At 25.5% G+C, this 26,260-nt stretch overlaps 2 protein-coding genes across 2 annotated transcripts in view; one reads left to right on the forward strand and one right to left on the reverse strand.

Moving 5' to 3' along the window:
* The window catches only part of LOC105360061 (collagen alpha-5(IV) chain), a 44,576-nt gene extending 35,494 nt beyond the window's left edge, over window positions 1–9,082 (reverse strand). Inside the window, exon 1 of the mRNA XM_011496837.1 lies at window positions 8,244–9,082. Coding sequence (XP_011495139.1) covers window positions 8,244–8,399 — 156 coding nt within the window. The 5' untranslated portion in view covers window positions 8,400–9,082. The remainder of the gene's footprint in view (window positions 1–8,243) is intronic.
* A 400-nt stretch (window positions 9,083–9,482) lies between these two features.
* Window positions 9,483–25,929, forward strand: Col4a1 (Collagen type IV alpha 1). Its single transcript, XM_011496838.1, has 27 exons — window positions 9,483–9,592; window positions 10,010–10,052; window positions 13,778–14,233; window positions 14,535–14,669; window positions 14,848–14,955; window positions 15,030–15,251; window positions 15,608–15,796; window positions 16,132–16,248; window positions 16,393–16,557; window positions 16,753–17,055; window positions 17,241–17,624; window positions 17,739–17,945; window positions 18,029–18,197; window positions 18,309–18,436; window positions 18,534–18,972; window positions 19,053–19,187; window positions 19,436–19,650; window positions 20,074–20,340; window positions 20,519–20,690; window positions 21,215–21,441; window positions 21,701–21,740; window positions 21,927–22,292; window positions 22,363–22,584; window positions 22,660–23,031; window positions 24,032–24,203; window positions 24,720–24,834; window positions 25,485–25,929. Exons 1-27 carry the CDS (start codon window positions 9,573–9,575, stop codon window positions 25,740–25,742), a joined length of 5,646 nt encoding a protein of 1,881 aa, XP_011495140.1. The 5' UTR covers window positions 9,483–9,572; the 3' UTR covers window positions 25,743–25,929.
* The last annotated feature ends 331 nt before the right edge of the window (window positions 25,930–26,260 follow it).

Below are 26,260 nucleotides of genomic sequence, written 5' to 3' on the forward strand. Positions count from 1 at the left end.
GAAAGAGCATCCTCGAATATCTTGAAGCAGTAGGTCAAGTTAATATAAAACTTTAACCTCTATGTCTTATAAAGACAACTATTCCTTATTAATATATTATAAGTATATTATATTATATTATAGTATTATAAACAAATAAATAAAAATAATTATTAAAAATAATTATAAACAATGAATATGTCAAAAAATTGAAAGAGTATTTATTTTTAACTTTTATTATAAACTTGTATTGTAAGGATTTCATTAATATAATTTTTTTCAATAATAAAATAATTAATAATTTTTACACATTTGACATTATAAAGTAATGAAATATTACAATTTAATTTGAAAAAATAGGAAAATAACAAATGTTATTATTTGCATTTATTAATTTAACAAAAAAATTTCATTATAGAATATATACATTTCTGATATATTAATATATTAAATTACGTTTTAATATATTAAATGTTAATCAAAGTGCAATTTAATTCTGATGGTTAAAATAAAAAATAGCATCAATTTAATAACATACGACGCGTAGAAAATAAATTTATATAAATTTATATTTCATTACTTTAATACCTTAGTACTGTGGAGTCGCAGATTTTAATGCAATTATTTAGAAAATTATAAGTATTAAAGAAATCATTATAAATGTCTCTGTTATTTACGAAGAAATTTTGTATAAATACTAAGAAAATGTTTTCTATACTATTTAAGCAGTATTGAATCTGAATTTTAACTTTAATTATTTTTTATGAATATTTAACCTTAAATTAGATTTAATATAAATTGTATTTCATATAAACTATAAATAACGAATGAATGGATGTAGAAAATATAAGACTAAAAACTACAATATTTTAATTTATAATTATAGTATAACAAACATTAACACAAATTAATTTAAATACTTTTTTGTAAATATTCATTAAAATAATACATAATACATTAATATATTTTTTTATTTGTAAAAATATTAAAATATATTTTTGTTGATAATTCATAGTGGTTGGTGTACTTAAATATATGCTAAATATAAGAACAACTTTTTTAATTAGCGTAGATAATTTTTTCATTTGTGCATAAGATTTTACATAATATTAATCGTTAATAATCTTATTTAAATTATCGATTTCTTATTTAAATAACGTTTACATTATCTTATTTGGTGTGTTTTGAAAATTTGAATGAAAATATTGATTTCGATATTTTCAATGGAGTCATTATAAAGGTAATAATGACATCAGTTATCATCGTTAAATAAGGATTTAGGTGCAATTTATATGTATGATATATCTCTATATTCTTTTATTATTTTTTGATAATTCTCTATAATTTAATTATAGCTTCTATATTTTGTTATTTCTTATTAATTTTTAATATTAATTTTATCATTGCTTCTTTTCATTTATAATATTTTACTATATATTAGAAATGAAAAGTAGTTATATAAACAAGGACTGCAATATTTGTATAATCTATGAAATACGAAATATACAACATAATTTTAATTAGAATTTTTAAGTTTATTCAACATTATTTTTATAAATTAAACAATATAAGTGGAATTGTTAATTCTTTTTGTTAAATATTAAATTTGCTAATATCTTAATAGTGGAATATCCTATTTTTATAAAAAAGATTATAAAACAAAAAGTTTTGTATATTAATTGATAATTTTATGTTATTATTTTATATTCTAATCAATCCTTATACTTTAGATTAAATAAAATAAAACAAGTATATTAACTTTAAAACAAATATATATTTGTAAATTCAATATTAATAAAAAATATTATTGTTTTTATTGAACTACTCATCTACATATTGGTTAAAAAGACGAATAAATGACAATCTTGCATTTAAAAGTACAATGGATCGAGCAAATAGTAATTAAATACAGAAATTAGTGAAACTATTGAATATAAATATTTAATTTTTTTGTCAAATTATTAATTTTAATAAATAACATAATTTAAAAATTTGTAAAATGTAGAACTATATAAAGATATTCATTTTCTATTATTATTAATGAATTAATAGAAAAAATTAATATCAAAACAGTGAAGATACGTAAATGATGAATCTAGAACAATATGCTAGTATATTGGAATTTTTTATAATTGTATATGTTTTGTAACAATTCTTTATTAGTAATATAGGATAATTGTATATGCAGATATGTAATTAAATTATACAGTTATTTTTGTACTAAAGAAAGTATTTATTTTATCTTAAATTCTTTTTTATTAAAATTAAATTAACAATACATAGTATGAACTTTTAAATTGATTTCTTATTATACTAATTATAATAAAACTTGTGCTTATTTAAATTATAATTTTATTAATTTTAAATAAAATTAAATAGATGCTAAAAAGTTATATTTGAATAAAAATATTAGAATTTTATAAAAATCTTCCAAGTTTCTTTTATTAATTTGTTCGAATAATTTTACATTTTTTTTAATAATTTGTTAATTAAGCCAATACAAAAGTAATTTTTATTAATTTGTTATAATTTTTATATTTACAAAAGAAATTTTAAATAACCATAACAACTTTTTAAAATTTATTATTTTAAAATGGAATATTGTTAAATTTCACTATATTTTAACAATTGAAATAATCAATTTAAAAATTATAATAATTTAATTGATTTCATATTTTAATTGATATAGATATATAATTGAATAGCTTACAAACAATATAGCCTACATTAAATTGTAATGTAATTAATGTAAGCCAATTAAATAGTTTTAAACAAAAACATATAAAATGAATATATGAGGAAATTATTCATCACTGAACCTGAAATTATTTCCTTATTCATTCGTATCATCTTATTCATTAGTGCATATCATACATAGCATAAAAATATTTTTATATCAAGAAAATACATTAAAATCTAATGTTAGCTATAAATTTTAAGAAAAAGGTTTAGTACAAGAAAATGTATTTTCAAAATAAAATATTGCGCACAAAAAATTCATATCACTTTAGTTATTATATACAGCATAAATATAATAATCATTTTCATTTCATAGCCACTTTCAAAAATAGTCAAGCGATACAGTTAAACTAAAAATAAACGATAGCAATGTTGAGCGACGATGGCGACACGGCTTCTGCAGCAGTAGCCAAACCCCTCAAAAAACGATATAAGAGTATAAAACTGTTTTATTGCGTACAAGACAATCTATTAATAGAAGATGAATTTTAAAAAAAAACGAAAAAGAAAAATGAGAAACAAGTACATATAATGATTAAACCTTACCAAATCTTGAAAGAAATTTATCAATAATTTGTTACTGTGAAAAATTTATTAGATAAATAAAACATGCCTAACATCTATTGAACAAAATAATTAATTCCAACGTTAAATATTAATTTTAATATGGTTTTTTTTATGAATAATTACTGATAGAATTGTGCCCATTCAATAAATCGAATAACATTAAAATAAAATATCTTCATATATGAAAATTTTTTAATATTATTATATGAACATTTTAGTTTCTGTTTTAATAAAATTTCATCAATTGGTCTAATAATAAGAAATAATTTATTCTATTACTTATTTAGGATTTTTAACTTAAGTTGTTTGAAATCTTAACACTAACTTAATTGCAAACTGCCGAAGCAAACTAACTGCTTATAATTTATAAAATAATTTTATAGCTTAAGAATTGTGTTAAAAAGGGATGAAATATTTATGGGAATATATACATGTGGAAACATATACGTAGTAATGATAACATTTAAATATATTGTGACATATACGTCTGGTTATAATGCTTAATAAAAAGTTAAATCCGTTTTTCGCGATAAATAATGATTTAAAATGATACTATGAGTAATTATTTATAATATTATAATTTTGCTTGCTATATTATGGTAAGTTAATATAATAAAATACAATAAATATAAGATATATAAAAATTTATAATTTAAATTTTAATCGAATTTATATAACCTACTTTATATATTTTTTATTTGAATTAAATACTATAAAGATTAAATATATGAAATTATACTAAATTCATTTGAATCTATTAATAAATCAAGTATATAATTTATAGTAGATAAAGATTTAATAATTGAAGCATATTGTATTATAAAAATTTGATATAAATTTGGCATTATTTATATAATAAATCAATTATGTTTTCTACAACATTATGTAGATTCTTTTTTAAGAATACATATGAAAGAAATCAATGCAATAAATTCTACCTCGATAACTCAATTCAGCTCACTTTTGAGTTTTTGTATTTTGAATAAATTTGTGCATACAGCGATACTAGAAAAGTAATCTTACAGTTATCATGTTCATTATACGTATTACAAAATTGAATTTTGTCTGGAATAAATAGAGGAAGTTTATTTCTTTTAGAATGCTTTAATGTTCGTAAATGAAAGGTGCAACTACTGACGATATACAGTATACTGTTTATGGGTACATCATTTATGGGAATCAACTCTCTCTCTATTTTTCTCTCTCTCTCTCTTTTCTCTCTTGAACTAATTTTGTTTATTTTTATTTCATACACTTTGTGAACATTATTTCAAAATATTAAAAAAAAATACGAATAATATAATTAATATAATTGCATAACATTAATAGTTGTTCACGATAAAAATTAATTAAATAATGAATAAAATCATGAATAAATCAGAAATAATAAAAATATTATTTATATTTTATTATTATCTAAAATAACAAGATATAGATAACAGTCATACGAATTTTTTGTAATTACAAAAGTTTTAATGTAATGTTTTAGTATAATATTACGGCATCAATAAATTATAATCTAATTCATACTAGTTATTCATACTAATTATAAGATATAGTGTACATTCAAGAAGATATTGTTATAAAAAGTTGTTGTGTTAAGACCCATTATTTACAAATAAAAGACCACAGTAAAAAATAATTGTTATAATTGAAACACTGATCTGTGTATAAAAATTGTTTAAATTAAATTAATTTATGAAAAATTCAAGCTTAGTAAAAAGTCTATTTAATAAATATCGTATTATAAAATTAATAATAGAATAAAAGTGAACATAAGAAGATGTTGTGCTTTTTTTAGAAATCATTCTTGTTTTGCAGCTTGAATAAAAAAAATTGTAAGTAATCTAGAGTCTGGTGGCGAAAAAATGTGCTACGTCTAATAACACCTAGTTGTCCGAATTTATCAGTTTGTGCATGCGGAGTTCGGAAGTTGCACACAACTAGAAGCATATCCGTCGTTCGCTGCAAGCAGGCATTGAAATCACCTGCTTTTTCGTATGTAGGGACTTTAACATATTCAATGCGGATAAATTAGTTTTTCAGAATATTTATTATATTATAATTTATCTATTCTGAATCGAGGTTTTATTATGTATTATATTTCGGATTCGTGTATTCTATTTGTCTTTTTATAAAGTATTGGTGTTTATAGATGTCCTCGAGTATTACAATTTATATTGTTCATTTTTTTGTTTTAGTTTTTACAATATAATTAGTATTTATTAGTATATAAATATTATATAATTATATTAAAAGAAGAAATATAAACATTTTTTAAATAAATAAATAGTATATTTATGTATAATTAATAAATACGAAAATATATTTTATTATAAAATATCGTAAGTTTTATAATATTTTGTATATATTAAAATGAACAATTAAATACGTTTTTATATCTTTTTAATTTTAATTTAGTATTTGAATTTAACTTTAAAGAAGAAACTTTGTAAGAATTAAAAATTGGTAGCAAGTTTATCGTAATATAAAATAATTATACAATAAATTTAATTCTATGAATAATTCTGATTTTATAAGATATATTAAAAGTGTATAGTCTTATAAATACTAGAAGCAAATTTCAGTGTGAAGAAAATTTTTTTACTGTAATAAATTATTTTTAAAAAAATGGGTATTTGGCTTCTATCCTTTTATATGATTCACATTTTATAGTCAATTAATAATTTATACGATAAAGTAATTCTTTAAATTTATGTAACATAATGTTATTAGTTTGTCTTGCCTCGTTTCAATAGAAACATATAGTGCGTGATATTGGTGATTGATAGCTTATAATTTGTAATCCGCTTGTTGATTATATTCTTATTATTATATTATTGCAGTGTTCATAGTATTTTAAGGAAGGTGATTATTTAAAAATCTGTTTAGTGATTAAATATGTATTCTTTTATTGAAGGAGTATTAAAATGTAAATAATAACTAAAGTTGATAAAATTTGATCAGTTAATATAAAAGTATATTTTTAAGATTTTCATGTAATTATTAAGGATTGCATAAATATAATACTTTCTCAAAAACTTTTTGAAATAAATATTTATTTCAATTAATATTTATGCTCGAAAAAGATATAATTAGGTTAAAATTTATATAAAACTACTGTAAAACTGTTAAGTATGAACATTTTCATACTCATCAAAATGCCAGTTATATTATTGACTAAACTTCGATTTTATTATCAATCTTATTTAAGTCATAGTTAAGTAGTTGAACAATGTTAATGTTTTATGTGTATTTATTCATTAATTTAATGAAATATTAATAAATTAATTAAAATGCTTTAATTATACATTTAAAGTAATATTATTCATGATTCTTTGATTATTTCTTTATTCTTTGTATTTTCTTCTTCAAATATATTATTTAAAACGTACCAAATTCTTTATTCCAAATTATTCATAGTCTTAAACAAATACAATAACATAACGTTGATTTAAACAATAATTTTTTATATCAAGTATTTATTATAAGATAATTAATTTGATTAAAAAATATGTAATTACTTCAGTAATTGCTGCCAGGAAAAAATGTATCTGATTAATACAAAATATTTATATCTCACGCTTATTTTCTGTTAAAAAAATATGATTTTAATAAATTTATTTAAAATTGATTATTATTTAAGTAAATTTTAATTTTTCTATATTTCAAAATTATCTACTTTTATTTAAAAATACACTTTTTGAGTTAAATACGTAGATATTATACTTAAATTATTTATTTATATATAGAAGGTTATTGTTAGATTAAAATTATTAGTTTTCTTAATTTATTTCAATTAAACTAAAAATTAAATTAAAAATCAAATAAAAACTTATTCCTCATTTTATTTATTAATTCTCTTATATGTTTTAATTATATCAATTATATCGAGATTTTGTTAAAATATAAATGACATCGATTTAATAAATAACTAATTATCTATAACTATTTAATAAAAATTATGTACAATATCTTTCCACTGATTTTCAAATAAAAAATACATATTTGGCATAATAATAATAATAATACTAATATTCAATTTACATACAATAAAAATATATTTTATAAATTTGTAATATAGTACATATAAAAATTTTAATAAAAATTTTGTAAATAGAAATAAATACTTTTAATATTAAAAGTTTCCAATTTATAATATAGAATTTTATTATGTTTATTTACCATTTAAACCAAATTTATATAACAATTTGAATATAAACATAGGTGATGTATAATATTATGACTAAGAAATGAATATGAACATTTTCATTCTTTGTGTATTTGTATTAATTTGTTAATATATATTTTGAATATAATATTTTAATATATTGCACTCTTCATTATACTTTTTTTAATTAAACTATGTTTAAGAGGTCAAATTTTAATTATTATAGGCTTACATATTACTTATTAAATTAATTTTTCAAGATGTACAAATTTTTAAGTTGTTTACAGTAGTCATAATAATTTATATTCTTATAGTTATTGTGTTGTATTTTATAAATTTTGTATAAATTGAAAATGTACAAACATACATTTAATAAACCGTAAGAATAGCTTTTGAAAATATAAGATATTTTAAATAATACATATAATTCAATTCAGATGAAATTTATTTAAGCCGTAAATAATTAATTAATTAATTAATCAAATCATAACCCAATTATGATTATAATATTTTTAGCTTTTTGCTTTTCATTTAGCTTTCATCGAAATACCTCCATTATTTTTACATTCATCTTCTCTTCTACAATTTATTCCTTTTATCTCTTTTGGTTTGTGTTCCTTGTCTCCCTCTCTCTTACCTTCCCCTTCTTATTTTCTTTTAGAAATTTAATTGCGATAACTTGAGATAGGTTCGCAAAAAATAAGATCGATGAAAAAAAAAAGATGACTAGAAATAGACTAGGCTTCTAAATAAGTATTATAAAACTTATACAAGTTTTAGTACTTACCACAGTTTGAACTACCGGCAGGTAGCTGATGAAGTTGATTAACAGGACATAGAGGCAGGCGATAGTCGGTGGAGTCCAGAAGTACTTACGGTTATCGCTGTGCCTGCGCTTTGAGACTTGCATATTATAGGCGTGCTGTTGCCTTTGTTGTATCATACTATCTTTCTTTTATCCAGATATATTATACACAGATCTTGTGCCCGGTGGCACGAGCTTTACGTAGTAATGTCCGAAGCTCTGGTAGTCGAGGTTTGTTTAGCGTTTCCTCTAGAAACAAAAAGACGGCGGCTACGAGCCTGGATAGCAGCGGCGATTGTGCGGTGTCGAAACGACGATTGGGTAGAGAAGCTTTTACGATATGAGGCGCGCGTAAATGCGAGTCACAAAATACGCGCGCGCGCACGTTTCGTCAGCGGGCGTTGCTTCTGTTTTTCGCTGTCGGACTTTACTTTGCTTTCTATTTCACATATACATATGTACACCCTCCTTCCCTTCCTCTTGTTGCGCTTGCTGTGACGAGTCGGGCGTTCTCCAGTAGCTGGTTCTGGTCTCCTATTTGATGTATACTACCTTCCGTTTTGCGCTTTTCCTCCGCCTTCTTTTTCTCTTCCTCCCCTGTGCATACTTACCATCAGTCTTATCTGTGCATCAACTTGCACTAATAGTTACTAAGGGTATCTTTGCGCCTGGTATTCTTTGCTTACCAGTCCCCTCTCCTGCATCAAGACAAATAAGAAGAAAAATTCGACGTAGAGACCGAGAGTCAAGCTAACGTACGCATGGTCGCGCAACAGTCAGGAGGAGATGTGCGCTCCGACTGTGTTCCCTCATCTCGGCGCAGGGAGGTTCGTCGTTCCTTTCCCCTTTCTGCAACGGTTGTCTTATGCGTGTGCTGTACATGCAGAGGCAGGCTTCTTCGCGGAGGAATTCCAATGGGCGCGTCACGTATCACCATCGCCGCCGCAAACGCCACCGTTGCCTCCACCTTCCCTCAGTTTTCATTGAGAGAGCTTCCCGGACGGGACGCGACGACTGTTGCCGTTGCTGCTGGCCCTGCGCCGGCTGCAAGAGAGCGCGATACTCTCTACGGTGCATCCATCTTCTCTCTGTCCGTCTGTCTGCCTATTTTTTTCTCTCTCTCTCTCTCTCTCTATCTCTCTCTCTCTCTGTCTGAACTCGATAACCGATCGTAAAAACGAGGGAAAGCTTTATTCACACGCGAGGAAGCATCGATAGAGGAGGATAGATCGAAGTTTAGCTTATTCGGCAGTAGGAAATTGCCATAGCTTTTCGAACGTTGGCACATAAAAACTCACCTGGCGGATCATCATGATCCGGTTGGGAGTGCGGTGAGTTTTTTTCACAATGCTTTTTCATTTTAGTTCTATCTTTTAGTCTCTTTACTGTGAACTAAATGTTTCATCCTTTTGGTGTTATGTTGATATTAACGTCATTATGAGAGTACAATGAGATTTTTTAAAAAGAACTTCAAACATATTCAAATAAGCTAATAGAAATAGTAATATATTCTAATTGTTTTTTCGTCTAAAATGAATGATATAAAGAAAACGCTTAATGGATGCATAATCGATTGATAACAGATTACAAAAAAGGAGCCTGTTGATCGATACAATTTTTCTTCTAATATAGTAAAATTTAGTCACATAACATAAAAGTTAAAAAAAAAGTAAAACAAAAGATACAAAAAAACGAAAAACAAATAGAAGAAAATTAGACAAACTAATGAGGCGTTATCTTCTTCACAGATTTATTACATTTCTGATGTGCCTGGCTGTTATAGTCAAAGGGGTAAGTTAAGAAAGACGTAATTAGTGGAAGTCACCGATTGCTTCACACAGATTAATGTTGGCATAGCAAGTGACGATCGATTAATCGACTGTTCGTTTGTACGTCTTTAAATTTTTGGCCGCGATTACGAACAAGGAAAACAGATTGAATTTCGAGATTGATTGCAGTGCTCTACATAATACATTCCAGAAGCCATTTCCAAATAGGCATTATAGTACTGTCTCCGGTCATTTTCAAAAGCAAGGATTCAGAATGGTGGTGACTGGATGTAGTACGCGATTAATATTTCGTTCTTCATAGAGTAAAATCGATATCAATGATTTCATTTACATAAAAAAATGCAGATGCTTCGTGTCATCAAAGTTTAATTTACTTTGGAATGCAATTAATCATAAATGGATACGGGTCCTATTTTAAAGCAAATATGATTTGCTATCGTAAATGTAAATAGTGCGCTGACATAATGCTTATTATTTTTTATACTTATTATTTTATTTTCATTGGTTTTATTTATTTATAGGTTTTAGTTAATTGAAATTATTTAGTTTAAATACTTGTTAATTATTTTTATGAAATAATTGTAAATTAAAAATTTATAATTATCTCCTATAGAATTTTTTTTACATTTTATTGTCTGAAATTTCATAGCATATAGATTATTAGAAATATATATGATAACAATAGTTCGATAAAAATTTATATTATGAAAAATTTGATCGAAATTGTACATTCGAAAGAATTTGTTTAATATACAGTACAAGTAAAGAAGATATAATATGTATAAAGTTTAAAAACGAACTTTCCATTCCTCTAGATATTCAAAATTACAATAGAAAATTATATTTAATATTCAATTAAACCCCTGAAAAATAAGAAAAATATATTCGTGTTTGCACGTTAATGTATAAATGTACTGATACAATCAAAATGTCCTTTAAAATCAATTAAAAATAGCACAATTTTACAGAATTTCTATAATATGAAACTTATATGAAAAATAAAAGTAATATGTACTTATTTTTAACATAGATACATAAAATTATTAATAATAAACTAATATTTTAAAATAAATATGTTGTAATATTTACAAATATATATTATAATTTACTTTAGGTGCATAATCTTATATAAATAACTGTAAGAAATATACATCTTGTACATAAATTAAAAAATCTATAAAGTAAATATAATATAGATCCTTTGTATAAAAACTATAATGTAAATTGAATTCAACAACTTAACAAATTTTATATTTTAATAAAAGAAAAAGAATATAATTTTTTAATTTCATAATGATTGTAGTTGTTAAAAATGATAAAGTAATGTTTTTATTAAAAATAAATTCAGTAATTTAAATTGTCTACATGCATATAAAATATTAACATTAACACTATGGAAAAAGTAGAGAACCTTATTATTTTAATATAGGTAAATTATGAATACCATATATTTATATTCAAAATAATATTATTTTAATTTGTTCAAATTTAATAGAAATCTATTAAGTTAATGAAATATAAATTAACATGTAATATATTAACAAAAATAAAAAAATTACAAACGTATTTGGTTTCGATTAAAATTTGTAAAATTTTATTATAAAATTTTAATTTGTAAAATATGAATCACCATTTTTTAATATAAATTATTATAAAAAAATTTTAATTCTTGTTTCGACAATTTCTCGGATGAATTATAAAATGATTTAAATATTCGAAGATAATTAATTACAATTTCATAAATCGTCAAAAGTATTTATTAATGGATGTAAAGGTAAATATAAATAGATGTAAATGTAAATTAATAAATATTAATATTATAATAATACATTATATCGTATATTATAATAAGATTTATTTAAACTTATTTTCTCAAAAATTTGTCTTCGATATGTTTCGTGTATTTCATGAATAAATTACGTGTGCTTATTGAACACACACGAAATGATCTTCTTAATAAAAAAAGGTAAAAATTATTCATGTATTTTTAGATAGTTGAAGATGCAAATAAAGTATATATTAATTAAAAAATAATAAGGATTAATATAATGTTTCCATAAAAAATATATATTATTAAGGTAGTCAATATATAGATGTTATATTTTATGACTTTTATTTAAGAAATAATTTTGTATTCTTTATAAATTCTATTTTGTCATCAATAGTTTCTTTTTTTCTTTTCTTTCTACTTATTGTTTATAATCTTATATAGAATCTTTAGACTGTTTTACATATATACTATAATGATACTTTTTATGTAACTAGTGAAAAAAAAGATTTACGGATTTAATTTTACAAACACTCTTAATCCCAAAAATGAATATTAAAAAAATAAAAGTAAGAAACCTACGATTACATTAGAAGCGAATGCATTATATTATAAAAGTAATTTAATTTATTTCCATAATAAAATATTTATACAAATGGATTAATATGGTTCCTCATTTTCAATTAACTTATTTACACAAATATTTTTAAATTATGGTACAATTATAGTATAGTTTCAACATTTTTAATGGCTTTATTCATTCAACATTAACTAACATTAAATACTATATGAAACAGGAGATTTCTGAATTTAATTTTTATAAAAAATGATGGGCTGTTTAATATGATTATTGTTTTTGACAATTTTTGTACACATTAATTACTAGTTATATATATAATTACTAGTTATATAAATATTTTAGTTTTATATTATAATAATATAATAATAATATATTATTATACTATATTACATAATTATTATAATCATAATAAAAATATATTAATATATATTATTGCATTATATTGGTTTTAAATCTTAACTGTACATTTTGTTGATAAAATTTTCTGGCTGTTTTTCTATATTAAATTAATACAATTAGATGAATTTTATGTAAGCATATGTTTAAGGTTAAATAACATTACTAATCTAAAAACGTTATTAAATATTTCTCTATATATGATAAAAAAATTTCAGTTTATATACGTATAGTTCAATAATAAATATCCCTAAAATTTATGCTCTCATTTGAAACTGAATCAATGTTTAAATATCAGTTTTATATATATATATATAAACTTTCGAACTTTCGCAAATTTTCAAAAATCTACCATGAAATTTTCGAGATTGCACAATAATTTTTAATAAATTAGGTTGATAGTCATAATAAAAAAAAATTTTGTTAATTAATTTTTAATTTGTTAATACAATTTTTTAAGTAAAAATTATGAAAATTTGTTGTATCAAATTATGCTATTACACTTACTTATTTATTAAGATTTTATTATATTTAACAATATAGAACTTCTTGATCTTTGTTTTCATATAAAATATATATTTACAAAATACTTAGAAGTATTCTTATTAATATATTAAGTAAATATTGTATTTATAATTTTTACAATAAAATATTAATAAATTATGTTTAAATTTAATTAAAATTTATGTTAAAGTATAAAAGTTATTTACTTATTAATGAAAAACATTTAAAAATTTTATTTTATCACTTCTTTGTTACTTGTGAAAAGTATATAACATCTTTTTCTAAAAAAGAATATTTAGTACATAAAAGTATTTGTTAATAATTTTAAGTAAAAGTTTTAAATAAATTATTTCAGGAAAAATCATTATCACTATGCGATAAATTATATTTAAATTATATTTATTTTGTTTAAGATTTTGTTGTTTAAAACTTATATTGTGGGAAACTAAATTTCATTATAAATATCTCATTTCTTTAGAGAAATCCATACAATAGATCACGCTCAGAATATAAGGAAGACGAAAATCCACAAAGAGGTGATTTACCGGGTACGTCTTACGACGGTAAAGACTACGGATACGAGAATAACTATCGAGATCAATATGGGATACTATCACCAGTGATCAATGAGAATGATGTCCTGCGTAACTATTCAAGTTCTACCTCATGGGGAGCCGGCTATGATTATGAAGGTTACAATCAAGAAAGTCAATCTAGGTCCAGCTATGATGATCAACTGAGCTATGATCAACGACATCATTATGAAGATAGAAACGATCATAGTTCTGGTTGGGATCAGCATGAGTCAGTTGACAAATATGAAGGTCAGAGCTATTCCAATAGTTATAAAATTCACCCAGCTCCAGGTATTGAAAAAAAATGCAATGGATCAAGCTGCTGTTATCCTAAGTGTTTTGCTGAGAAGGGTTCAAGGGTGAGTAACATGTTCAATTATTTAATCTTATTTACGTGCATTTGCTATTATATAATCCATTAGAAAAAGCTTTTATATCGTAATATGAATTTTTGTAATATTTTTATAAATATTTAATATTTTTAGCTATATGTAAATTTCAAATTCAAAAACTATTTATATAAAATTTTATTCCTTTTCATTAAATATAAATTTAAATGTAACAATTTAATTGGTACATATTTATAACTGCTCCAATAATAATTTTTTTATAAGTGCAATAAGATTTATTTCAAATAAATCATTTATATATTAATTATAGGGCCCACCAGGTGTAATGGGACCCATTGGGCCAAAAGGTGAACGGGGTTTTCCTGGCGTCGAAGGATTCTTAGGTCCTAAAGGCGATAAAGGTGATCCTGGACCCCAAGGTCAACGAGGAATTCGTGGAGAACGAGTATATTACATAAATTAAAAAAATATATTGAAAAATATTAACTATACTAATATTAACTATTATTTAATGAATTCATTAATTTATTTATAAATTAATTGTTTAATACATATAAATATTGCAAACTATAAAACTAACAAAAGAACTTTAATAGTAATTATATTAAACAATATTTTTAAAGGGAAAAATGGGTTTACCTGGACATGCTGGACAAAATGGAGTTCCTGGTATTCCGGGAGCTCCAGGACCCTCTGGTATGCCTGGTCGTGATGGTTGTAATGGAACTGATGTAAGCTTAAATTTTTATTTTTTATTTAAACTCTATGCAAATCATATATATATATATATAATACATTTATGTAGGGATCTCCTGGACTTCACGGTTTTCCAGGAGAACCTGGTCCACGAGGATTACCAGGTATACTAGGAAATAAAGGAGATAAAGGAGAGCCAGGTCATTGTGGTCGACTTTTAACCGGACAAAAAGGTGAACCTGGAATTGATGGAGTACAAGGAGTGCGAGGCATACCAGGACCTCAAGGACATCCTGGTGCACATGGACCAAAGGGTGAACAAGGACCAGTTGTAAGAATAAGTGTTTATTATTTTTATTGATAAATATTATATATGTTTCCCATTTCTATTAGTTATTTAATTCAAAATAAATTATTAATAACTTTTTCATTTAACTGTATTAATTTTTACAATAATTATCAGTGAACAAAATATTTAATAAAAAAATTTTCCAATTCTATGCTGTTATAATTGAAATTTATCTATGAAAAAATAAAATGAAAAGAAGTAAACATGAGTTGATACAAATTCTGTTTCATGAAAATATGTTTTATTTATATCACTTGCTTATATATACTTTTTTAAATTAAATAAATTGAAACTAAAACATATATAATCTAAGTTTTATTTATTTTTAATTTTATTAGGGTCTTTCCGGTTTACAAGGAATAAAAGGAGAAAAAGGTCACATGGGTGTTGGTTTTGAAGGATCAAAAGGCGATAAAGGCATAAAAGGTGAAATTGGCCCACCCGGTGAAAGTTATCCGTATTCATTAATCAGTCCTCCAGAAGAAGTAATAGGCCCCATAGGATCACCAGGAGCGAAGGGTGACAAAGTATATATATATATATATATATATATATATACATGTATATATACATATTACAAATTGGATCATCAATTAAAATTTGAATACAATGAAAAAATATTTATTGTCATTTCAAAATTTTATTAATAAAATAAAACATTAAATTATAAACACTTAATTTATTAAAAAATTTTCTTTATAAAAATGTTTTTAGAAATATGATTAAATAATATAATATTTGAATTCTTTAAAAAGGTACATAATGTTTGTAAATTATAACCATAATTGTACTATTAAATAAAATACTTATATTATATGTAAAATAAGTAAATAAATAAAATACTAATTACAAAGTTTTATAGGGTGAGTTAGGATCATATGGACAAAAAGGAGAACCTGGATATGTAGGAGATAACGGTTTACCTGGATTAAATGGAATGAAAGGAGAAAAGGGTCTTCCTGGAGCACCAGGAATTCGAGTAATAACAAACTTTAAATAAATAAATAACTATTTTACTTATTATTATTTTACTTAATATTATTAACGGTAAAATATAAAATTTGAAGAAAGAATATAATATTTAAATCATTTTTTGTTGATCCTAATTGTTTAAATCAATTAGGGTCGTGATGGATATTCAGGTCCTCCTGGGCCACCTGGACGTAAAGGTGATCGAGGTTATGATGGAGCTGATGGTTTACCAGGTATACCAGGTCCAAAAGGAGATTCAGGTTCAGATGGACCAACGGGAATACCCGGCCTTCGTGGTCCTCCAGGGCCACCTGGTGTAAGATATAATCATTTGTTTAATAAATTATGAATATTAATATCATTATTATTTATAATTTAATTTTACATATATCATATATAAGAATAAGATTTAATTATATTTGAATATGGGAAAAATTAACAATCTATTTATTCCATTATAATAATATAAAAATATTTAAAATTTTAATTTTTGAATAATTTTTATAAAAAGGGTGGTAAAGGGCAACCAGGTCCACCAGGAGAAAAAGGCCCTAGAGGATATCCAGGACCCATTGGTTTAAGAGGTGCTGATGGTTATCCAGGAACATCAGGCCCAAGAGGGCCAATCGGCCCTACAGGTGGTCCTGGATTAGCAGGTGTTCCTGGAACTGAAGGTCCGCCTGGTGATAAAGGTGATAAAGGTGAACCAGGACTCCCTGGATTTCCGGGAGATGCTGGACCTCGCGGTTTTACAGGATCAATAGGACCAACAGGCCCAAGAGGTGCGCAGGGTGAAAAGGGACTTTCAATCATAGTAAGTTTTATAAACATATTTATTTAAATTGTAAAATAGAGTAAATTTCAATACACTTATGTATCGATAGCAAAAGTTTACTCATATATTTCTGTACGTAAATAACGAATGGTATTATTAATACTTTCATATTTCAAATACTATAAAATAGTAATCAAATTTTTATTATTTATTAATTCTAACAGGGTCCTTCTGGGATGGATGGAGTTCCAGGGAGAGATGGTGCTAAAGGTCAAAAAGGAGAAAAAGGATATGGAGGACAACGAGGTCGTCCAGGTGATTCATTAGAAGGTATTCCAGGTTCACCTGGACAACCTGGTCTAAGAGGAGAAACTGGTCCTCCTGGTAGAGATGGTATACCTGGATTTCCCGGGATTCCTGGTGAAAAAGGAGATGTTGGTGGGAAATGTACGCAATGCTTACCCGGTGTTAAAGGAATAAAAGGAGATCGAGGATTAGATGGTAAAGACGGACTGCCAGGTGGTCGCGGACCACCAGGAGAACGAGGATTTATAGGTGCACCAGGTCTTGATGGATTACCTGGTTCGATCGGTCTTCCTGGTGAGCGAGTATGTATATATTTATATATTATTTATGCAATATTATTCATAATTTTTTAAATAATATGAATCACACAATCATAAATTTACATGTATTTTATTTTATATTTTGAATAATTTCAGGGAAAAGATGGAATGCCTGGTGCTCCAGGCCCACAAGGAGAAAAAGGAAAGGATTGCTTAATATCTAAAGAACAGTTTAAAGGTGAAAAAGGTCAAAAGGGTCAAAGAGGAGATGAAGGAAGAACTGGACCACTTGGATTAGAAGGTCCTATTGGAGAAAAGGGCATAGCGGGCAGTCCAGGTTTCCCTGGACCAAAAGGAGATATGGTATGACATAGATCGATTGCATTTTATTAATTTAATTTAATTTATTTAATTAGATTTGATTGAAAAATTAATTTTATGTTAAGGGAGATCAAGGTTTTCCTGGGCCTGATTGCATACCTGGAAGACCTGGAACACCAGGAAAAAAAGGTGAAATGGGGTTAAGTATCAAGGGAGAAACAGGAGATAGAGGGCGTGACGGATACTCTGGTCAAAAAGGAGAACCTGGTTTTCCAGGAATGAAAGGAGATACAGGTATACAATTTAAGTATTTACACGATAAAAACATTTTAAATTGTTTCATTTAATTAACTTTGATTAATAATAAATCAGTCAAATATAAACTTACATTTTAATATTTCTTAGGTATGTGTCCACCATTAAATTTGGAAGAGGCTATTAAAGGTCCAATTGGAGATAGGGGACAAAAAGGAGAACCGGGTATTCCTGGTCGCAATGGAGAAAAGGGTGATAGAGGTTATCCTGGTGAACCTGTAAGTTTTTATTTAAATTATTTAAGAAGAAATAAAGAATAATAATATCTTATTCATTCATATTTACTTTTATTTATGACATCTATTATAAATTTAGGGTTTATCTGGTCCAGTTGGTGCAATCGGAATACCTGGACCATCAGGTCCTAGGGGATTACCAGGTCCTAGAGGGGAGAAAGGAAATACAGGTCCAATGGGATTTCCTGGCGAGCCAGGTCACTTAGGACCTCGAGGATTTCCTGGTTTGAGTGGATTAAAAGGCATTAAAGGAGAATCTGGAATTTCTATGAAAGGAAGTCCTGGAATACCTGGACCTCAAGGTCCGAAAGGTGATAAGGGATTATCAGGATCTCAAGGGAAGGAAGGTTCAATAGGATATTCAGGTCTACCGGGTTTTGCTGGAGAAAAAGGAGATATTGGAGAGCCAGGCCTAAATGGTATTCCAGGTGTACCTGGAGAAAAAGGAGATGTTGGTCCAATTGGACCGCCTGGACCAATGGGAATAACAGGAACTCCAGGAACCCTTGGACAGAAAGGTCGAATAAATCACAAAGACATATTATTTATTATTATATAAATAGAAGAAACTAAGAAATTTTTTATCTTGATAAATAAGGTGAAACTGGGTTGCCTGGAGAACCAGGACGCACTGGATTACCTGGTTTACCTGGATTGAAGGGTGACATCGGTGTACCAGGTATTGATGGCTCTAAAGGATTCTCTGGGCGTAGAGGCCCTCCTGGATTACAAGGTACTTTTTAATTCATCATTTTTAATTTTGTGTTATTATATATTAATAATATAAAATTTTATTTTATAAAAGTTTTTGTTCATTTAAATACATTTTGTCACAATAAACAAATTATGAAATCATTCAAATTATAAAAAGAATGAATACGATAAAATATTATAAATATTAATTGCTTCATAATAGTTATGTATTTAAATAAATTTATTATATAAAAATAAACAAATCAATTTTTTTATTTTCTTTTTTAGGACAACCTGGTCTTGATGGCACAACAGGACTCAAAGGACAAATAGGTCAAAAAGGATCGCAAGGATTTCCTGGTATGCCTGGAATGGATGGGAAACCAGGTCATCCTGGAGAACCAGGTCCAAAAGGTGATATTGGCTTTCCTGGAGAGTCAGGATTAATGGGTGTTATGGGCTTACAAGGAGAAAAAGGAAATCGTGGAGATCAGGGATTTCCGGTAAGTAAATATACAACTTGGAAAACCCCTGTATTACCCCTTGCCATTTTCATAAACCTTCATGTAACCTAGTAAACGCTGAAAAAATAAATATTAAATGTTGGTTATCAATTACAATTGTTATTTACCTGATAAAAATATTCAATATTTATGTAATTTATTCATGCATACATTTATAAATTAATTTATTTAAAAAAGGAAGAAAAATGCACTTATATACAAAAACAAAAAGATCAGTAAATGTTTTCTTTAAGTAGTTAAATTTTTTAATTCTACAAAAATAAAACGATACTATGCATTATTAGCAGTTATTAGCATATATTTATTGTTATTTATAAATTATTTCAATTTTTATATTCATGTATTTATATACAATGTATCAATATATAATAATAATCTTAATAAAATATATTTAAAAAACAGGGACAAAAAGGAGAGCCAGGTCAAGTATCAGAAAAAGGTCAAAAGGGTGAACCTGGCATGCCTGGAATTAGAGGTCCACAAGGGTTACCTGGTCGTGATGGTACTGATGGTGAAAAAGGTCAACCTGGGTTAATCGGATATGGGCGTATGGGAACCCCTGGAGAAAAGGGTGAACCAGGTTTACCTGGAAGAGATGGAGTAATAGGTGATAAAGGTCAAAAAGGTGATACTGGACTTCGTGGTTTCATTGGACAAAAGGGTGACACTGTTAGTATTTTATCTAAATATATATATAACAGAAAATAATTAAATTACAAATTTAATTTATAAATATATTATGTAAAATATACAATTACTTTTTTTTTAAAGAATAGTTTAAGTTTTGTAATTATTAAATTTAGAATAAACAATATAGAAAGTGAAAAAATTAATAATAACATTACAGGGTTTCCCTGGTCCTGTTGGTGAACCCGGAATTCCAGGATTAGATGGGGTAAATGGAGCAAAAGGTGATATAGGACCTCCAGGTATTCCGGGTTTCCCTGGTTTAGATGGGGATAAAGGTGTTTCTGGTAGACCTGGATTAGATGGACCAAAAGGGGAAGAAGGACCTGAAGGTGCAATTTAAATTATAAAAAATTATTAATAAAACATTAGTATTATGGCAATATTAAACTTTTTTTACAAATATATAAAAAAAATTAATATTAATTTTATTTAAATTAAGGAGAAATATTGAACTACTAAATTACAGATTTAAATATATAAATTAATAATATACCTACAACAATTATTGTACAACGATATATTGTAATTTATAGACTTATATAACATTTCAATTCCGATAATATATGAATATATAATTAATTATGTTAATATATTAAACAAAATAATACATGTATTTTTTATTAAATATAAATTAAATTAAATTAAATATAATGAATACACTGGATTTGCTTCAGTAAAAATTGTATAACTGATTTTATAAGGAAAATGATGTGTATAGTGAAATAATTTTTTTAATAAGTTCTGCTAGATTTAATCATGTTAAGTTAAATGAATGAATACCAACTGAATGTTTTTTACTATTTCAAATTAATTTTTTTATTACATTCAAATTTATTACATATTTATTTTTTAGGTCTTGAAGGAAAAAATGGATATCCTGGACCTCCTGGTGAACCCGGTGAACGTGGTCCTCCTGGTTTAACTGTTAATATTAAAGGTGAAAAAGGAGAACCAGGATTACCAGGACATCCCGGACGTACGGGTGAAAAAGGTGATTTTGGGTTTCCTGGACCTGTAGGTTTTACTGGTGAAAAGGGTAATAAAGGAGATATAGGAAATTCAGGATTCCAGGAGAAAAAGGTAAATATATATATAATAAATAATCTACTATAATCATTTTTTTTTGAAAATTTTTATATATTTAAATTCCTTTTGGAAAAAAATAATGTACTTCATCCAAAATTGTTTATATTCTCAAATTATTAATTTTCAACTTATAGCAATAAACAATACTTCATTTATAACAAATATTAATTTATTATTGTATATTAGTTTTTCAATAAATATATAAATTTTAAAAATCTTATTGCATACATCCAAAATCATTTTATTTTCGTAGAGTATAAATGATGAAAAATACTCTTACACATTCGTAACGAGCTACATTTTTAATAGATAATTCATTTAAGACATAATATTGCATTGAGTTAATTTATAAAATAGCAAGTAGAATGAAAATTTATCAACTCAAAGATAAAGTATTATTATTATTTTTGTTTTAATAAGATCGTTTTTACTTATATATGATAAAATTATTTTATTTATTAATTATACAATAATTTTAGGTGATCGTGGACCTTATGGTTTACAAGGTCCAATAGGCCTTACTATAAAGGGAGAAAAAGGACTTCCTGGTCTTATGGGTAAGCACGGTAGGGATTGTGCTCCTGGTTTATCAGGAGCTAAAGGAGAACGAGGTTTACCTGGATTACCAGGAAAAAAAGGCGAGGTTGGTTTTCCTGGTTTACTTGGATCTCAAGGTATAAAAGGAGATGTTGGATCTCCTGGTTCTACTGGACTACCTGGGCGAGATGGAAGCCCCGGTATAGATGGTATGCCTGGATTGATAGGTGAAAGAGGTCAAAAGGGAGATCAAGGTCCACCAGGACTTTACGGTCCTCCTGGTCAGAAAGGAGATATTGGATATCCAGGTTTAAATCGATACTTTTATTAAAAATATAAATTTATTTTTTAAAACTAAGTTATAATAATTTTTATAAGGTCGTGATGGTTTGGATGGTGAACCCGGAGAAAAAGGCGAAAGAGGATGGAATGGAGAAGATGGTTTGCAAGGAATTCCAGGAGAAAAGGGAGATAGAGGTTTCCCAGGCCTTGTTGGTATCGCTGGAGAAATTGGTTTAACTGGAGAAAAAGGAGATAAAGGAGAAGATTGTATAACCTTACCCACGGAACAAGGAGAAAAGGGTGATAGAGGCTTCCCAGGTGACATTTTTATCAATTATTACTAAATAATCTGATTTGAATAAATATACAAAAATATATTAATGCCATTTGTAGGACCAATTGGACCCCCTGGTTTACCTGGTGAAAAAGGTGAAGTAGGATCCCCCGGATTACCAGGAGCAGATGGCCCTAAAGGTGTACCAGGACTTGATGGACTTCCAGGACCACCAGGCTTAAGAGGGTTATCAGGTGTACAAGGAGCTCCAGGACCAATAGGTCTTACAGGACCAATCGGTCCAATAGGGGCTCCAGGTGAACAAGGGCTTCCATGCGAGGTCTCTCCTGATTATCTCACTGGGATTTTACTTGTAAAACACAGTCAAAGTCAAACTGTACCAGAGTGTGAGCGAGGCCACGTGAAACTCTGGGAAGGTTATAGTCTTTTATACACCGATGGAGATGAAAGAGCACACTCTCAAGATTTAGGTATAGATTATTATTTGTGATTTCTTAATATTAATATATATTTTGATAAAATAAAATATAAATTTTTAATTAATCATTGAACGATTGTATGTAAGTGAATTGTATATAAAATTATAAATGATAGAATTTTTTATAATTATATATATAATATATACATGTGTTTTAAAAATATTAAATAAATCAGTATTCCTTTTTGCAAAATTAAAAATGCTTAGTATCCATATTTTCTTTTTTTACCTATGCTAATTTATAAAATATTGTAAAAATTTTATAAGGAATATAAATTGTTTTATATTATTTTTAGAATGCCATAATAGGTGCTTATTTAATAGTAATTGGTATTTATTATTTGTATTAAATTGTTTTTTATATTTATATTTTTTATCTATTCATTGTTGAATTGTATACGGTAAAATGATTCAAAAAATAGTTTATTACTTATTTTAAATGTAAAGTTTCACAAAAATTATAATTTTGTAAGCATATAATAAATTGCAACTATTTTTTTGTAATTTTATCACATTTCCCTTGTAAAATTTATGGAAGAATTTACAAATAATATCTATTAAATTATATATAAAATTATTTAAAAATTGTACATCTAACATTGAGAAATTGATAAATAATAAGAAGAAAATTATCAAAAATTTGTATAAATTAAATTTAATTATGTGTAAATAATACGAAACTATTAAATCATAAGTCATAAATTCAGTAATTTACCATTTTTTTATTTGCATTATATAGATGTTTATTTAAAATATTAGGTATTATTTTATAATTTTTGTAATAAATTATTTTTACTTACAATTTAAAAAAAATAAATAATTATTATTTATTTAGTATGTATATGTTTCATCAGGATTATTAGTTTTTGTTTGAAAAATGATCTAGAAATAAAAAAATATAATAGAGATAAATCATTTTTCTATAGAAGCTAGTCTACTTTATGTATTTTATATTGATCTTCTTAATTGCATTTTATAAATTTTATGAATAGGTTACGCTGGCTCTTGTGTAAGAAAATTTTCTACGATGCCATTTTTATTTTGTGATGTAAATAGTGTATGCCACTACGCTAGCAGAAATGATCGATCCTATTGGTTATCTACTAACAGTCCAATCCCTATGATGCCAGTTGAGGAAACTGATATTGAGGAATATATTTCTAGGTAATATTGACTTGAATATTTGTTATATTTTATTTAGATTATTTTAATTTTTTCCTGACTAGTTCGTAACGATTGTTTAGATCATGATTGCGTTTTGTGTAACAAAATTAATTATAAGATATAATTAGAAGTTCATTAACAACATTAACATTAAAATTAAAATTAAAAGCATATAAGTAAATGTTATAATTTTTATTTTGTGTTTAGTTTTTTATTTATAAAGAAGTATTATAATTAAAAGTTCAATTAAATAAATTAAAAATACAAGTAAGTACTATAAATATGAATTTTAATTTTGCAAATAAGTTTTTATCATTTATATATATATAACGATAAAAATTCAATAAAAACATAATTTAATAATAAATATTAAATACATTGAAATTTTTTAACGTATTGTACTGAAATAAAATTAATATTAATTTTTTTTAAACTAGTTATGTATAGAAATCGTATTAAATAATTATACATTAAATTGTAACCATATTAAAGTAACAAGATTATTTGTAATTGTAGATGTATTGTATGTGAAGTGCCAGCAAATGTTTTAGCAATTCATAGTCAATCACTTAGTATTCCAGAATGTCCAGATGGTTGGTCTGGTCTTTGGATAGGCTACAGCTTTGTAATGGTTTGTATTAATTTTTTATTTATTTTTGATAAGTAGCCATTTTATGTTCAAATTGGATATATATTATGTGTATATTATCATACAAAATTAATTTATATGTGATTAAAGCAACTTTATTAATTTCTTTGTCAAATTTTATTTTTTTTTTTATTTAAAGGTAAATTTAAAGGATTTAATTAATTTTTTATATTTTAAAAATTTCCTTTTTTTAATAAAGAAAAAGTATTTTATTTTATAAAATATTATTTTTTTCCAATTTATTCTTAATACTTTAAGATTTTTTTACAAATTTTACATTCATAAATACTTGTTGTTAATAAATAAGTACAGTATAAACACTTTTATTTGTTTATTAGAATAACAAGTTTTGCATCTTATAAATATATTCTTTTTTTTTATTTCGAAATATTGTAAACATTTTTATGGTTATTAATAAATATAATTAATATTAATATTAATATTTAGTTTCTTTTTATAAATAAGAATGACAAGTAGAATTATTATAATGTATAAATAAAAATTATAATTATGTAAATTTTGTTTAATTTCTTATATCATAAATATTACAGATTTATTATTGAAAAAACATTTTTCAAAATAATTCAAAATATGAATTAATTTTTTAAATTGATTCATTTAATTATGCGTAGCACACTGGAGCAGGTTCACAAGGTGGTGGACAGTCACTATCCAGCCCTGGATCTTGTCTAGAAGACTTCAGGGCCACTCCATTTATTGAGTGTAATGGTGCTAAAGGACATTGTCATTATTATTCAAATGAATTCAGTTTTTGGATGGCAACAATCGAAGACCGTGATCAGTTTCAAAAACCTGATAAGCAAACATTAAAGGCAGGCAATTTGCGGTCACGAATAAGTCGTTGTCAAGTATGTCTAAAGAACACGTAATGGGATTGGGTGCAAGCACTCATGCAGGGAAATATTGATTGATGAACTTATTTGTTGAGTTAATAATTAAAGTTTTAGATAAATAAAATCATAGATATATCGTTCATGATAATACAAAGACAATGATAATCTTTCTACTGTCCAAAGCTTTAAAAAAATTATTAATTATGAGAGAAAAAAGATCCAGAAGAAGGAGGGTGAAATAAAGTTAAAAAGTTATAAATTAAAATATCTGCAGATTCTTCAATTTTTATTAGTTTTTATTTTTATATATGTTATTAATATCTTACCATTTGTACTTTTAATTTGTCATCGGTATGCCTCCTATATATTTTTTTTAGTTATTGATTCCTCTTAGAGTGTACGATTTCTATATGCCTTTTTTAACGTTACCATTTAATCCTTTTGTTATTTTTATAATTGCATCATTATGTGTCTTACAATATTATTTAACATACGAAATTAAATGTATCCATATATGTTCAAGTATATTATAATCCAGTCTGGATTTCAAACTC

This window comes from Ceratosolen solmsi, unplaced genomic scaffold, assembly GCF_000503995.2.
Source record: "Ceratosolen solmsi marchali unplaced genomic scaffold, CerSol_1.0 scaffold29, whole genome shotgun sequence".
Classification (NCBI taxonomy): Eukaryota; Metazoa; Arthropoda; class Insecta; order Hymenoptera; family Agaonidae; genus Ceratosolen; species Ceratosolen solmsi.